Raw genomic sequence first — 15,923 nt, 5'->3', positions numbered from 1 at the left:
AAAAAAGCCTCAAGCGGTGGTTTCCGCAGCGCAACAACCCAGCAAAGGGGATGCAGCAAGGAAAACCACCGTCACCTCTCCGCTGGGAAGCGCTGAGCAAAGGCAAGTCCCCAGGCAATGCGGCCGATTTGATCGGCACAAGGCATGCAAGCTCCACCCCCTCCAGTCATTCTTAGACTTCTTATTGGGTGAGCAATGCAGCCAATCAACACAGTTGGAGCCTCCCTCCTCCCTGGCCGGCAGGGAGGGAGGGAGAGGAGCTGCTTCCTTTGAAACCCGGGAAATTTAAGGGACATCATCAATAAGGGACAGCAGCGGGACATGGCGCTGGGATAAGGGACTGTCCCTCCAAATAAGGGACGCTTGACAGCTATGGGCTAGTCCAGGATTTGAATCCTGGTTTCATGCATACAATCTATCTCCACCCCCTCTACAAAAAACAAAAACAAAAAAGACCCCTCGCAACAGTATTTCTTACAGGCCAGTCATTCAAATGGGGAAAGGGGGCTTTCTGAGAGAGACGGGGTGCATTTTGAAATCTGTATCTTAGGTCATCGCCTCCTTTGAAGACAGAACCAATTCTTCATTTCTGTCATCTTACTTCAGGTGCAGTTCCTGCTTTCAGATGCTAACCTTCGACGTTGGGCTCAGCCGCTCTATGGATCCGGTTATTCTTGAGGTAAGCAAGCATCAGTAGCATTTCCCCATATGAGCAACTGACTGTGGCTAAGCGAGAGGAAATCCTATAGGAATTCCCAGTGAAGTTTCCTTATACTGCAGAAACCACTGTGCTTTAAAGCATCAACTGGAATGGTGAACATAAAAGTAAACCCAGAAACAGTAATATGAAACTCCTGCATCACCCTTACAGGGCTAGCTCCATCCCCACAAGTCAATTTAGCCTGGAGCTGAAGGTCTATGCATGTTGTCAGCCCCTCCAGAGGGACAGTTGATGTGTCATAGATGGACTCAGTGTGACTCTATATAAGGCATAGCGTGTTCTCCTTCATGGAGAGCACGTGTTGTGGTGGGGTCTAACAAGACATCCGACTGTTGCTGGGCGGGTAAGAGATAGTGGCCACCATTGTGATTAGACTCCTCTTGTCGTTGGGGAGAATGTGATGTTGCCATTTTGTGATTGACAGCCATAAGCTATATATTCCCTGCCCGCAGTGTTGAGCTTCCTCTTTTCGCTGCGGCATTGGATCACCCGCCCTCCCTCCCTATATTTAGGGTTGTTTGCTTGACCTTGCTATGCCTGTCATGGGGTTGTCTGCTTTTGGGGCAGGGGCCCGGTAGGAATTTTGTCCATTTGGCAGATTGACTGGTGCCATTTGGTTTTTGCCTACTGCGTAGCAAATTGTCACAACTTGTAAGGTTGCGGTTAGGCATTGTGTTTTATGAATTGGTTGGTTGAGGGGTATGGATTGGCTGTGCCTGCACCTCCACTGCTGCTGCTGCAAGGGAATTCCATTAAAGGAATCCAGGGGCTTGCCATGCTCTTGTCCGAACCCCTGTCAAGCGGAGAGGTGAGGGCATGGTAACCAGCTCCAGCTTTCTCCCCAAAATGTTTTCCCTTTCTGACTTTTGCGGGTGTGCGAATGTCAGTCTGTCCCCGTGCGGGGTCAGTTAGTCTACCAATGCCTAAGCGACCACTCACATTTTTTGTATTTTAATAAAGTTGTGGCCAAAATTATGCCCAAAACTTTAAACAAAACTTCTGTGTGAATTGTGTTTTATTTGGGGTGGCTTGGGGACCTCAACACACAATTCCCAGACCTGCTTTGGGCTCCTAGCCCAATATGATCACTGTCCATATTCTGTTCTGAGAGACAACCCCCGGTGGATTCTATATTTATGGTCAAACTGTAGGTACTGAGAGCAGTGCATTTGATAAATATTCATCTCTGAATGAGTTAATAACCTTAAGTTAATAACCTTCCTAGGTACATGGACACTTTGATTTTCAAGCTGACGGAGAGTCGGATTTTCAGGACCAAACTGTTAAAGAAACTGTTCTTGGAGATACTTTCAGAATTCTCTTATCAAATCAGTCATCTTCCTCTACTTTCTTTGAGGCTTTGCAGAATGTTTACCGATCAACAGGGATTAAGGTATTGGTAGATCTGTTTATCTAATATTTATTACACTTAATTAGGTAAAGGTAAAGGTACCCCTGCCCGAACGGGCCAGTCTTGACAGACTCTGGGGTTTGTGCGCCCATCTCACATCTATTGGCCGGGGGCCAGCGCTGTCCGGAGACACTTCCGGGTCACGTGGCCAGCGTGACAAAGCTGCATCTGGCGAGCCAGCGCAGCACACGGAACGCCGTTTACCTTCCCGCTGGTAAGCGGTACCTATTTATCTACTTGCACCCGGGGGTGCTTTCGAACTGCTAGGTTGGCAGGCGCTGGGACCGAACGACGGGAGCGCACCCCGCCGCGGGGATTCGAACTGCCGACCTTTCGATCGGCAAGCCCTAGGCGCTGAGGCTTTAACCCACAGCGCCACCCGCGTCCCACTACACTTAATTAGTCGCTTTTTAAAAAACACACACCAAACAATCTGATCACCCTGTAAAACATCTGTGCTTTTCTGTGTTTGTTCAGCATAAGAGTATGGCTATACTCCTGCCAACCCAGCCACTTCTTTCTCAAAAATCCTCTGTTACTCTCGACCAGGTTTAACTTGGCACCAGTATTAACCATGGCTAATGTTAATGTTACTCTATTTTAACTCAGAGGTGGGTCGTGTCTTGTGCTATGAGGCAGAGATATGAGGTTCCAGAAACATACTTCTGGCATGTTGTAGAATCTCATAAGTTCAGATAGTATGCTCACCCTGTTTCTAGTATTCTGCTTATCCTGAACATGGTTTGCATTCTTTTATTCTATGAAAAAAAAATCATTTGGCCTTCTTCAACAGGCAGGAGAAGTTAGGAAAGTATAGGCTAACAATCCTCCAAACTATGGACTATTTCAGCCTATCCTATATATCTCAGATGGCTCAGTCAGCAGAGCATGAGACTCTTAATCTGGATTCAAGCTCCATGTTGAGCAAAAAGATTCCTGCATTGTAGGGGGTTAGACTAGATGACCATCGTGGTATCTTCCAACTATGATTCTAGGATGTATTTGCAGCTGTACCTCCAATATCCCAATCCTAAACTCACTTACTTGATTTCAGCTGGCAGATCCAAACCATATACTTAAAGCACACCAGTACACATTTACTTAGAAGAGTTTGGATTTGATATCCCGCCTTTCACTCCCCTTCAGGAGTCTCAAAGCGGCTAACATTCTCCTTTCCCTTCCTCACCCACAACAAACACTCTGTGAGGTAAGTGGGGCTGAGAGACTTCAGAGAAGTGTGACTGGTCCAAGGTCACCCAGCAGCTGCATGTGGAGGAGCGGAGATGTGAACCCGGTTCCCAGATTACGAGTCTGCCGCTCTTAACCACTACACCACACTGGCTCTCACTTACAATGGGGATGCAGGTGGCGCTGTAGTGTAAACCACTGACCCTCTTGGGCTTGCCGATCAGAAGGTCAATGGTTCGAATCCCCATGATGGAGTGAGCTCCTGTTGCTCTGTCCCAGCTCCTGCCAACCTAGCAGTTCAAAAGCATGCCAGTGCAAGTAGATAAATAGGTACTGCTGCAGCGGGAAGGTAAACGGCATTTCCGTGCGTTCTGGCTTCCGTCATGGTGTTCTGTTGCGCCAGAAGCGGTTTAGTCATGCTGGCCACATGACTTGGAAAGCTGTCTGTGGACAAACGCCGGCTCCCTTGGCCTGAAAGCGAGATGAGCACCTGTTGTGTACTAAGCTTGGATCCTAGAACAATAGGCAGGTAGGATCCTAAAATGCAACAACCTGATTGGCCTGCAGGAACAGCCCAATCAGAACCCAGAAGGAAGTTAATCGGCCTATTAGGCCAGTAGGATACTAGTATGCAACAACTGATTGGCCTACAGCAGCAGCCCAATCAGGCGCCAGGAGGGAAACACAAGCAACCAATCAGACGGTACTCATTTTGTAAATAATGTATATAAAGCCTGAGGTTTGGGGGGAAATCAATCACCGTTCCTATGAGCTGAAATAAAGAGCACGAAATAAAGAACTACTCAACTATCAGTATATTTCAGCGCCGCAACCCCGTAATCACTTTTGATTGAACTTAACTGTCCAGACTTACTTGACCTTCTTACCTTACACATTTACAACACAGCAAAGAAATATGGGAGCTATAGTTTGTTAAGAATGCTAGGAATTGTTGCTCTGTGAGGGGGTAACTCACAGCATTCTTTGGGGGGAAAGTCCTGTGTTTGAAATATGTGTTGGTCCTTAAAAGTATCATTATGGAGCTGTCCAGCGAGGCAATGCAAGGTGGATTTCTTCTGGATGTTGTGGTCATTATGCATGTGTCCATCTTCCAGCTGTTTGCCAGCAAAGGACAAGTTTATAAAAACCCAACAGATTCAAGTGATAAAGCTTTTTATTGGCCAAGGAGTCAGGGTGCCAGTAGCAGAGAGCTGTCTGCCTCAGAACACATGTACTTTGCCTTAGGACCCAAGGCTTCCCCTACTGCCTATGATCTTCTGCTTTCCTTTCACAGCAAGAGCATCTCCCAAAGGAACCTGACCATTGTCTAACTTTAGAAGAACTAAATCCACTGATCAATTTTGTAAAAGAGCTGCAGAATCTAGGACAATACGAAGTGGTAAGCCAACATCTGTGGGTTTGTTTTATAGCAAGTCTTTTTTGTCAATGCAAATATTTCCCCACATACCTTTGATACGATTTTTATTCACCAGAGCAGGAAGAAAGAAAATAGGGGGAAATATGTCTTTTTTTAAAAAAACGAGTAAGAGATACAAAGACTTATCAGTGTGTACTTGTAATTTCACAAGGGCCGCATAATGTTGGATTAAATCTTTTAGTCTGACAGCACCTATCATTTTGACCTCCCTGCGCATTAACATTAAACAGGCGCTCTCACTACCATTTTTTATGCCAGCTGATTTTTTATTTCAACCTACACAGTTGTATAATTTAGTTAGCTATATTTGCTTTAAAAGATTTACTGATTTAGCGTTCTATTGATAATTATTTTACGTATATTTTTAAACAGCTTTGTGGCTTTAACTGGTTTATTGGTAATTAAACTATGTACACCACATAAACAACTATCTGGCTTTTAGAAGACATCTGAAGGCAGCCCTATTTAGGGAAGTTTTTAGTGTTTGATGGTTTTATTGTGTTTTTACTGTGTGTTTTTATTGTGTTGGAAGCCGTCCAGAGTGGCTGGGGAGGCCTGGCCAGATGGGTGGGGTATACGTAATGTTGTTGTTGTTGTTGTTGTTGTTGTTGTTGAGTTTTATGATTAAGCAGTCTATAAATATTTCTACAACTATAAATCAACTGCATGTCTTTACTAATCTGATCTACACTCACTTTTTTCCCTTTCAGCTGTTCCCCTCCACTGTTCCCAAGATCCATTTTTTGATGCACGACCTTTATCGTATGGTGAATCCGGGGGAAAAACTTGGCTCGATCCTGGCTGTGCATTGGCTCCTTTCAAATTTACTTGAACAGTTGCACGTCATTAACAAAGTACCACGTGCAAACCTTCCAAAGGGGTAAGGTGGCAATTTGATCCTATTTCTGGGTTTAGAGTTTGATTCCATGAAAAGATAACAACCCTTTGGACTTCTGCAATGATAAACTTCGTTGCATCGAATCATACAGTTGGAAAGGACCCCTGGGGTCATCTAGTCAATTATAAATACAAATACCTTTCTTGGCATTAAGAGTTAAAACATTTCAAAACACTAGGATCAGTTTAAAAGAGACAGGAATGAGATTGTTGAGGATCACAAGGTACTCCATTGTTCTGCTTCACCCAATCTATTCCCTAGAGCAGGGGTAGGCAAACTAAGGCCCAGGGGCCGGATCCAGTTCAATCGCCTTCTAAATCTGGCCCACGGACCGTCCGGGAATCAGCGTGTTTTTACATGAGTAGAATGTGTCCTTTCATTTAAAATACATCTCTGGGTTATTTGTGAATAATATCTCCCGTTAGAGTGAATGAGCAGTTTTTTCACAATTCGCATTGTAGTGGGGGATGGATTTGTGTGTGAAATCAGGAAGTAGAGTGGTCATGGCCACATTTGGCTTTGGCTTATTACCCACAAAGGAATGCAGCTCACTGCTATAAGATAGCAATTATTGATAACGTCTATAGTGTAAGACAAGAAGAATGCCATAGGATCCACGTGACTTGGTTCTGTAAATCACGCTTCTAATATTAGACCAATGTTTCTTTGCAACTGGGCAAGTCAAAGATGTTCCCGTTCAGTCCTTATACTTCTAGCACTAAGAATCAAGGACTTTTAAGAATTATTTACTCTTTTTCCACAGGCAAAACAAGGATTCCAGAAACGTGCCTTGGATGAAAACCAAATGGTCAAGCCTTAGGTGAGAATTTAAAAGCACACCAGTACACATTTACTTACGGTACATTTACTTAAAAGCATGTGTTTATATGTGCTAAAAGTTGCCCAGAGTTGTTGGGGAAACCCAGCCAGATTGGTGGGGAAGAAGAAGAAGAAGAAGAAGAAGTATAAAGCAAATTTTTAAGCTGCACTTGTTCTTATTTTGTGTTTTTATCTTGTATCTTTATGCTGAGAACTGCCCAGAGATCTATTGATGGAGGGTGGTATATAATAATAATAATAATAATGATGGTGATGATGATGTAAATGACCCCTGGGTGGTTAAGTCCAGTCAAAAGTGACTATGGTGTACAGTGCTCATCTCGCTTCAGGCCGAGGGAGCCGACGTTTGTCCACAGACAGCTTTCTGGGTCATGTGGCCAGCAGGACTAAACTGCTTCTGACAGAACAGACCGTGATGGAAACCAGAGTGCATGGAAATGGCGTTTACCTTCCCACCACAGCTGTACCTATTTATCTACTTGCACTGGTGTGCTTTCGAACTGTGAGGTTGGCAGGAGCCGGGACGGAGCAACGGAAGCTCACCCTGTCGCAGGGATTTGAACTGCCAACCTTCTGATCAGCAAGCCCAAGAGGCTCGGTGGTTTAGACCACAGCTCCACCTGCATCCCTGACAACAACAACAACAACAACAGTCACACGAGCACCTTGGGAGAGCCGGTGCCAAGGGAATAATGGGCACAGATACAGTCACTGCACAACCTCCGTTTGCATCAACTGAGTGTGTACAAACTTCTCCTACAAGTCCTGTTGAACTGAGTGGGGGTTGCAAAGCAGCGAGTCCCTCCTAGAGAATTTCATTTGTTTGCTTCTGTGAATCATTTATCAGTAGCAGTGATTAGGGTCACCAGAATTGCGTAGCAGAATTTGATCACGCTGTCCAGCATTCAAATATTTTAGAAACTCACAAGCATAACATGATGGTGCCACCTTTTTTTTTTGTCCCAACCCTGTAGGGAAAGTCAAGCCTCTGGCAAAAACCGGCAAATGTCATTTTGCATATGCAATGGAAACTTTTCACTGAATGAATTTTTAAACCATTATTAATGGAATGCCATGAAAAATATATATGACCCATGCTAGATTAAATTATATTATCTTTCCCTATAAAGATTATTGAAGCAAAGACCATCTACAAAGGTCGAGCTCTATTTCCTTTATGGGTTCCTTTACTATTCCAGATTAGCTTCTTCCGTTTTATTAATGTCAGCAGTTACCAAAAGAATTCTAGTGAAAGGAAAGTGCTTTGGGGGGGGGAGAGTAAGGGGAGGGGGAAGAAACCTCACACTAGTGTTGTATGCAGATGTTTTCTTTCCTTGCACTTGTTAGTTTAGAAATCTCTCTGCTTTTTCATCATTAGGACTGGTTACTCAGAGAAGGGTGGCATGAAAACAAGATCTTCTGCAATTAGAGAAAAACATGAAGGTAATAAAGTTTGTATTCTCTCTCCCATTCTATTTGTGGGGGGTGGGGATCACTTATGGGTAGAGCAATATGAAGGCCATGTAGCTGAACTGAAGCAGCCAAGTAGAATTGCCTCAAGGAGATTTCCATTTGCCCAGGCGGGTGCATTATGTGACCCATGAGAACAGCAAAATAACCAGACTGTACAATGGTGCCGGGATAAAATCAGGCCAAATCTTTGCGTGGACAGGCAGAGTCCCCCAAACCCTGGTTGCCCCCCCCATGTGGAATAATGACTCAAGACAACGTGCTATGGGATTAAAATTGGCCACAACTTTATTGTGTTTCAGATGTGGGTAGACCTTGGCTCAGGCATTGGGCATTTATCCCTCCCAGTCCCCGCCAGGGGTCTGGGGAACATCAGGGTTATCCAGTGTGTGTAGGGGGTGGGGTGGGCTGGCCCTGGAGAACATATATTCAAACAGAGAGAGCCTGCCCCCGTTATGCTACCATCACAGGGGAGAGCAATGACGAACCTCTAGGCGTACGGCCAAAGCCTCCCCTCAAAACAACCACTTTAACGGGGAACCCTGGTATCGCCGCCACAAAGAGAAGGGGGGCATGGATCACCGCTGCATGCACCCCCCCCCCATTTTGGGAAGATAGACTAAAGGATTCCTCCCAAGGCCTGATACCGCCAAAGTTGTGACTTTTTGCTACGGGAAAGGCAAACCTGCCAATGCAGGGGAATTCCTTTCTGGCCCTTCAACAGCGACCTTGACGTAGCAGCGCCTGCGTACCTGTGGAGAAATGGTTAACCTGCAAAAGGAGTCTCAACTGAGGGTGGGTAGGGTGGGAGAAGCTCTGGAGCCAACTGACGATTCCCAGGTAAGACCCTCCCCTTATTGTGTGGGCAGGTGGTCCCTCCCCCTACCTGGCCTGGTCACCTTGGCAACGCCTCCCCAGGTGGGATTGGGCAACTGGCTGAGGTAGGCGGAGACCTCCAGGTATCCCACCCGGGGGGGGGGGGAGGCGAAGCCAAGCCTGTGCTAATGGAGCCACATAGTGTCCAGGGGCTGCGCTCGACCACACAAAGGGCACCCCCCCCCATTTAGTGTGGGGAGCGGTCATTATTGACAGCAGCAGGCAGGGCAAGTGTTGGCGTGGCATTGGGTCCCAGGATCAGTTAGTTCATCATTCCACAAGCCCCAGGTTAATGGAATAGATTACTAGGTTTACCAAACCCCAACCAAGTGCCAATCAGCTTGAGAGGGGGGGAAATCCTTTCTCGCCCTGTCAAGCAGCGACCCAAAACTGCTCAGTGAAGGCTCTAACCCGAGGGTGGGCGGGCAGGAAGCTCTCAAAGCAAAATGGCTGTGAGCTCCAAGGAAAGTAGTCTTATACAGTCATACCTCGGGCTGAAGTAGCTTTGGGCTAAGCATTTTTGGGTTGCTCTCCGTGGTGACCCGGAAGTAACGGAGCACTGTTACTTCCAGGGCTTGCCGCTCGCGCATGCGCAGACACTCAAAATGACATCATGTGCATGCGTGGAAGAGGAGAATCGCGACACATGCAGACGCGAGGTTGCGTTTGCTTCAGGATGCGAACGGGGCACTGGAATGGATCCTGTTCACATCCAGAGATACCACTATACAGTGGTACCTCAGGTTACATACGCTTCAGGTTACAGACTCCGCTAACCCAGAAATAGTGCTTCAGGATGAGAACAGAAATTGTGCTCCGGCGGCGCTGCAGCAGCAGGAGGCCCCATTAGCTAAAGTGGTGCTTCAGGTTAAGAACAGTTTCAGGTTAAGAACGGACCTCCGGAACGAATTAAGTACGTAACCAGAGGTACCACTGTATAGGCTTTTCCTTCCCCACTGCAGCAAGGGCTCATGGGACAGCTTTTTCCCATGTGACCATCACACAGAGAAGAGTCTGGGCAAAAAACCTTGCCCAGTATTTTGCTGCGATCTTTACCGCTGGGCAAAGGTGTCCTGTGCTTATTGGGCACAAGACAGGGCTTCACAGCAGTCGCTTGAGTGTTGTCATAAATACAGATTCCATCCTGACCATTCTTGGTTATTTAGTGTGGGAAATGTGACTGTGCTGGAGCCGTGAACACATTTTGGATGGTGCTTGCGATGTTATTGCATGAGTCCCTCCTTCAGCATTTTATCTCCCCTGCCACTAAAATGGTCCCTACACAGTGCTTTTCTTCCCTCTTTGAATAAGGCTACCCATTTATCCCTTCTAAGGCTGTTGCTTCTTGAAATACGTTTAGGGAAAGTACAGTGGTACCTCGGGTTAAGAACTTAATTCGTTCCGGAGGTCCGTTCTTAACCTGAAACTGTTCTTAATCTGAAGCACCACTTTAGCTAATGGGGCCTCCTGCCGCCGCCTCACAATTTCTGTTCTTATCCTGAAGTAAAGTTCTTAACCTGAGGTACTATTTCTGGGTTAGCGGAGTCTGTAACTTGAAGTGTCTGTAACCTGAAGCATCTATAACCCAAGGTACCACTGTACTGTCCATTTCTATCATATTGGTCTCTCTGTGGCTTTTGGTCGTGATTATCAGAATTGTTTTATATCCGACATGGTTGTTCTGCAGATACTGGCAGAGTTATTTGCCATGATATTTTAGGGTTGCAATACATCCCAGATATATCTAGAATACTGCAGTTGGCTGCAGTGTCCAGGCGGGAAAACATCTAGGAAAATCTGGATGTATGGCAGCCGTTTTTGCTGATTTTCCATAAAAGTAGCTCAAAAATGTTGATTTTGCCAAAACAGGCAAAAATCCCTCTAGGTTTTCATTGTTTGAAATATGGCAACCCTATGATATTTTTATTTCTTCTCAGATGCTGACGTATGTAGTAGAGGTATCACAAACCACCCTGAATTGTGTTTGTTTATCCTCTAGGTTTGCGTTTTTTAAATCTGGCTAAAGAAATACACTGCAGTCATGGTAAGTCAAACCTAAGATTTTGGCAATAGGTGGCGCTCATTCAACAAAATTGCATGCTGTATTCATGTAACCTTTTTGGAGGATGATTTTTGCTTTCACTAGTTGCTTGGGTAAAATAAATATTTAGGCACTGAGAAATACTAATGGTGGATTTATAGACCTATAAGGAAACAAAACATCATCTACTTTCAGTCTCCTTCTTCCAATATGGTAACTACCTTGCAAATTGATTCATTTCCAAGACTTCCATCATTAGCCACATTTTCCCTCTCATTACCCTCACAAATGTTTCAATTAATCTGTGGGAAGAAACTTTTACCACTCTAATCCATATTAATTGCTCAAAGATCTTACTGCATGTGGTGCTTGGGGAAGAACCATGGAACTGCCCATCAGAAACAGTTTGGATTACAGTGGTACCTTGGAAGTTGAGCAGAATCTGTTCCGGAAGTCTGTTCGATTTCAAAAACATTCAGACACCAAGGCATGGTTTCTGATTGGCTGCAGGAAGCTCCTGCAGCCAATTGGAAGCCACGTTGACATTCAGGTTCCAAAGAACATTCACAAACCAGAACAGTCACCTCCGGGTTTGCAGCGTTCGGGAGCCAAAACGTTCAACTCACAAGGCGTTCAGGATCCAAGGTGCGACTGTATTTAAAACCTGATTTTTTTATCCACTTTCATATGCAATTTTTTTTTTAAAAAAAAAATGCCTGACAGAAGGGAATAGAATTTGGCCAAGAATAAGGAGTCAAGCCATTGATAATGCCCAATTACTTATTTTAAAAAAATTGATTTCCCTTTTTGTTACAGATAAAGATTCCCTACCTCATATCAAGCAGATCTTCACCAATCCACATTTGGATTTAAATCCTAATTTTGACCCAAAGATCAAGGAATACTACTCTGAAGTCCCGTTTGATGTGGTGACGATAAAGATTAGAGCAGAACCTGCAAACTGTCGCTGTGAAGTCCACCTGGATGAGAAGAACGGACCAAGGTATTTGGGAGAGTGGGCTATTATTCAAGAGACATGGAGTTAAAACACACACACACACAAATCCTAGTGATAAGACAATGTGGGTGAAATCCAAGTAAGTTATACTCAAATGAGACTCATCAACTTTAATAGATATAAGGAGATTGATTTCAGTGGATCTGCTCCAACTATGCCTTAGTTGTCTATCTCTCAATAGTCTTGCTTCTTAGGAAGGCTTGCTGTAGCAGATTTCTCCATACTATCCTTAACTGGTTTGGTAGTTCACATGGAGAAGAGCATGCTGCTTCACATGGAAGATTTGTCAGGTGAAGCAGTTTATAAGGTGCCCCTTTAAGCAGCCTTGTGGGGCAGTTTGCTCCAATAAATTGGCCCTGATGCTGTGGTGCTCTTCATATGACTTGGTGTATAGGGACACGGGCAGCGCTGTGGTCTAAACCACTGAGCCTCTTGCGCTTGCCATTCAGAAGGTTGGTGGTTCAAATCTGCGCAACAGGGTGAGCTCCTGTCGCTCTGTCTCAGCTCCTGCCAACCTATCAGTTCGAAAGCACGCCAGTGCAAGTAGATAAATAGGTACCGTTGCGGCGGGAAGGTAAATGGCGTTTCCGTGCACTCTGGCTTCTGTAATGGTGTTCCATTGCGCCAGAAGCTGTTTAGTCATGCTGGCCACATGACCCGGAAAGCTGTATGTGGACAAACGCCGGCTCCCTTGGCCTGAAAGCGAGATGAGCACTGCAACCCCATAGTCACCTTTGACTGGACTTAACTGTCCGGGGGTCCTTTACCTTTTTTAACCTATGACTTGATGTGTATGCAGATTTGCTGCAGCAGGCTTTGACCTGGGTATGTTAATGACTCTACAATCCCTATGCATGTACCAGTTGCAGAACAGGTACACTCTGTGTACATAGCCCAGAGCCTTCCAGAAACAAGGTTCCCAGCTATGCAATAATGAGCCCAGTTTGCATCACGCTGTAGACTTGTACCCATGTCCAATTGGGTCAGAACTGGTTGTGCATGCGTAGATTGGGGAATGGGGCTTGCTGCCATGAGCTTCCTCTCCATTATGTACCTGTATGCTCATTCAGTAACATGAACAATGCTTTGTAGTGAAATCATGCAGATTGCTAAAGGTAGAAACCAAAATATGCTCTACACCTGTGTTTTATGAACTAAAATAAACATCTCTACTGAAAACCATGGAGATCTCAAATCCAGACATAGAGCTAAAAGAGCATTGGGGGTGTTAATGAGAACAGGGGGGCAGAAAAGCAAAGTTGTATGTCATCAGATAAACCTTCAGTTCATCTATAATCTTTTTTTTTTAAAAAAAAAAAACTTAAAAGTTTTTATGGCCTCCGATGAGAAGCTATAAAGTGCACAGGTTGGTCTACTTTTCGCTGATATTTTCTTGCTATTGTGCTTTTTTCAACAGTGTTGCAAATTACCCTCTTGGACTAGGAATAAACAGAATAAATGTCCTGGTAACAGATAGATCTCAATCACTCCATGAGGTTGTGAGCATGTACAAAATCATCATTTACCGAGAAGACCGCCCAAGCTTGCCATTGTTTGACGACTTTATGGTGTGCGGCTTTGTGCAGGTACGGTTTGATTTTGTGGAATAGTAGAAGTAATTTCTCATGTACAACCCTTGTCGCTTCATGCATTCTTCTCCAGCAAAGGAATCAAATTGACCTATAATGTTTTAGTATCTCCTCTCTGTTGTCTGTGGATCACATGTTTTCACTTGCCTCCGCAGTTTCAGTCAATCCTTTTTCCTCTTCCTGGGCCATATTTCTCAGTTCCAAACTGCTTCAGATGCTTCCTACTTTTGCAAGTCCTCAAAAGCAATTCCCAAGTTCATGTGGATGATTGCGTGCTTGGATAGTCCCTATTACGTCTGTCCATACTGCAACAGTAGGCCATGTAATTTGCAACTGATCATAGAATCATAGACTTCCAAACAGTTCCAGGATAATAATAATAATAATATAATAATAATTTATAACCCTCCCATCTGGCTGGGTTTCCCCAACCACTCTGGACAGCTCCCAACAGAATATTAAAAACACGATAAAAGATCAAACATTAAAAACTTCCCTAAAACAGGGCTGCCTTCAGATGTCTTAGAAGATAGTTGTTTATTTTCTTGACATCTGATGGGAGGGTGTTCCACAGGGCGGGCACCACCACCAAGAAGGCCCTCTGCCTGGTTCCCGGTAACCTCACTTCTCACAGTGACAGAACCACCAGAAGGCCCTCGGAGCTGGACCTCAGTGTCCGGGCTGAACGATGGGGGTGGAGATGCTCCTTCAGGTATAGTGGGTCGAGGCTGTTTAGAGCTTTAAAGGTCAGCACCAACACTGTGAATTGTGCTCGGAAATGTACTGGGAGCCAATGTAGGTCTTTCAGGACCGGTGTTATGTGTTCTCAGTGGCCGCTCCCAGTCACCAGTCTAGCTGCCGCATTCTGGATTAGTTGTAGTTTCCGGGTCACCTTCAAAGGTAGCCCCACGTAGAGTGCATTGCAGTAGTCCAAGCAGACCACTGTGAGAACAGGATGCTGAACTAGATGGCCTGATCCAGCAGCCTCTTATGTTCTAATGGTCCGGCTTGATACAAGGCAGATTCTTGTGCCGTTTCTTCAAAACTCTCTCACTGTGCAGGTGAAACCATAAGAGAGGCCGGAGGGAAGGCGTCACCTTACTAGCCATTTTACGAAAGTGATTGACTTTTGGTTAACACACATACTTCATTGTCCAAACGTTGCTTCAGTTCAAATTGTGTTATAGCAGTCTGGACTTAAGGCCTTTCAGGAGAACAACAGGAACGTCTGTGCAAATTGTGAGCGTGCGGCATGCCGCTTCAAACATGTTTCTATTTCCATGTACCCAGGGGACCTTTGGGCTTGCGTCTTGTGAACAGCAGGCCCCCACGAGACGCTGCAAACCGCTTTGAAAATGAAGGAATTCCCAAAGCAGTTTGCGATGCACCACAGCAGCCTGCTATTTAAAGGCGGAAAGCCAAATCTCCCGCGGGGCAGGCCCAGGCATTTGGGTGTGCCTGAGCTAGATCCTTGGACCCTGGCCAGTATTTGTATTAATTCTAAGGAAGGCACCCTTTCCGGGAACAAGCCATCCTATTCATTATATATCATTAAAGTGTCTAATGATTGCTTTTAGAGTTTAGAGAGGGAGCAGGCAAATAAGGCACTGTTTGCACACGAGAATTTCCCCATAGCTTGAATATTGTAGTGACGGTGTATTTATTTTTTTCTCCAGTTCTGAAGCACATTACTCATGCTGGCGGGCTTTGCCTGTGCCAGAGATCAGAGGCTTCCATGCCTTTTCTCTTTAGTAACCAGACACCTGTTCTAGGAGCAAAAGGATAAACAGAGAGCAAAGGGACGGGGTCTTCTTTAGACCCTCGACTAGGCACAACTGGGCTCATGCATAGGAAGGAAAAGGTCAAAGACAGTGGCGTGGTCTTTCTCACAGCGGGGTTTCAGTTGAAAGCCCAATCCTGAGACTCTTCTCTTTCATGTCTAATCCCGTTAGGATATTCAAGTTTCACTGCAAGCTGATACCGTGATGAAGGCTGCAACACAAAGGGAGAGCTAGGGGTGTTGTTTCCAGTCTGAAGGCAGTTCTCATGCATTTGAGTAATCCTGGATTAAGTTCAAGGCTATTCAGCGAAGAAGTGTGCAGTTCCAAAGCTGAACAGCCCTTAAGAGCACCAAATTATTGTTATTTCTCTTTCTTACAGTACCCATAATATCCTCATTAAAAGCAAATTAGTCGGAGGATAAACTGTTGAGCCTACGATGGCATTTTAAGAAGCACGGGTTTCCCATTGTTTGCATTAGACCGGCTTGTAGGAGGGTTCCCTGCAAATTAAGAGGTGGCTGTAGGGTTTATGCTGGGTTTCCTTTGGATTGAAAGGACTATGTTTAAAATGTGTGTTTCTGTCTCAGGAAGAAAGAAAAAATGCGATTACAACTTCGGCTCCACATTTCCAGCATTGTATTTCAAATAACTT

The 15,923-nt window shown here is 45.1% G+C and overlaps 1 protein-coding gene across 1 annotated transcript in view; it reads left to right on the top strand.

Annotated features, from left to right (window-relative positions):
* Positions 1-15,923, top strand: part of CPED1 (cadherin like and PC-esterase domain containing 1) — a gene marked incomplete at its 5' end in the record, with an annotated part of 127,931 nt that overhangs the window by 57,057 nt on the left and 54,951 nt on the right. Inside the window, 9 exons of the mRNA XM_082239544.1 lie at positions 607-679; positions 1,947-2,114; positions 4,615-4,719; positions 5,469-5,638; positions 6,420-6,476; positions 7,875-7,939; positions 10,842-10,886; positions 11,700-11,886; positions 13,319-13,487. Of these exons, the coding sequence (XP_082095670.1) occupies positions 607-679; positions 1,947-2,114; positions 4,615-4,719; positions 5,469-5,638; positions 6,420-6,476; positions 7,875-7,939; positions 10,842-10,886; positions 11,700-11,886; positions 13,319-13,487 (1,039 nt within the window). The remainder of the gene's footprint in view (positions 1-606; positions 680-1,946; positions 2,115-4,614; positions 4,720-5,468; positions 5,639-6,419; positions 6,477-7,874; positions 7,940-10,841; positions 10,887-11,699; positions 11,887-13,318; positions 13,488-15,923) is intronic.

This window comes from Podarcis vaucheri, assembly GCF_965113315.1.
Source record: "Podarcis vaucheri genome assembly, chromosome: 10".
NCBI classification, from domain to species: domain Eukaryota; kingdom Metazoa; phylum Chordata; class Lepidosauria; order Squamata; family Lacertidae; genus Podarcis; species Podarcis vaucheri.
The sequence above is the reverse complement of the archived record's forward strand: the minus strand, read 5'-3'. Positions and strand labels throughout refer to the sequence as shown.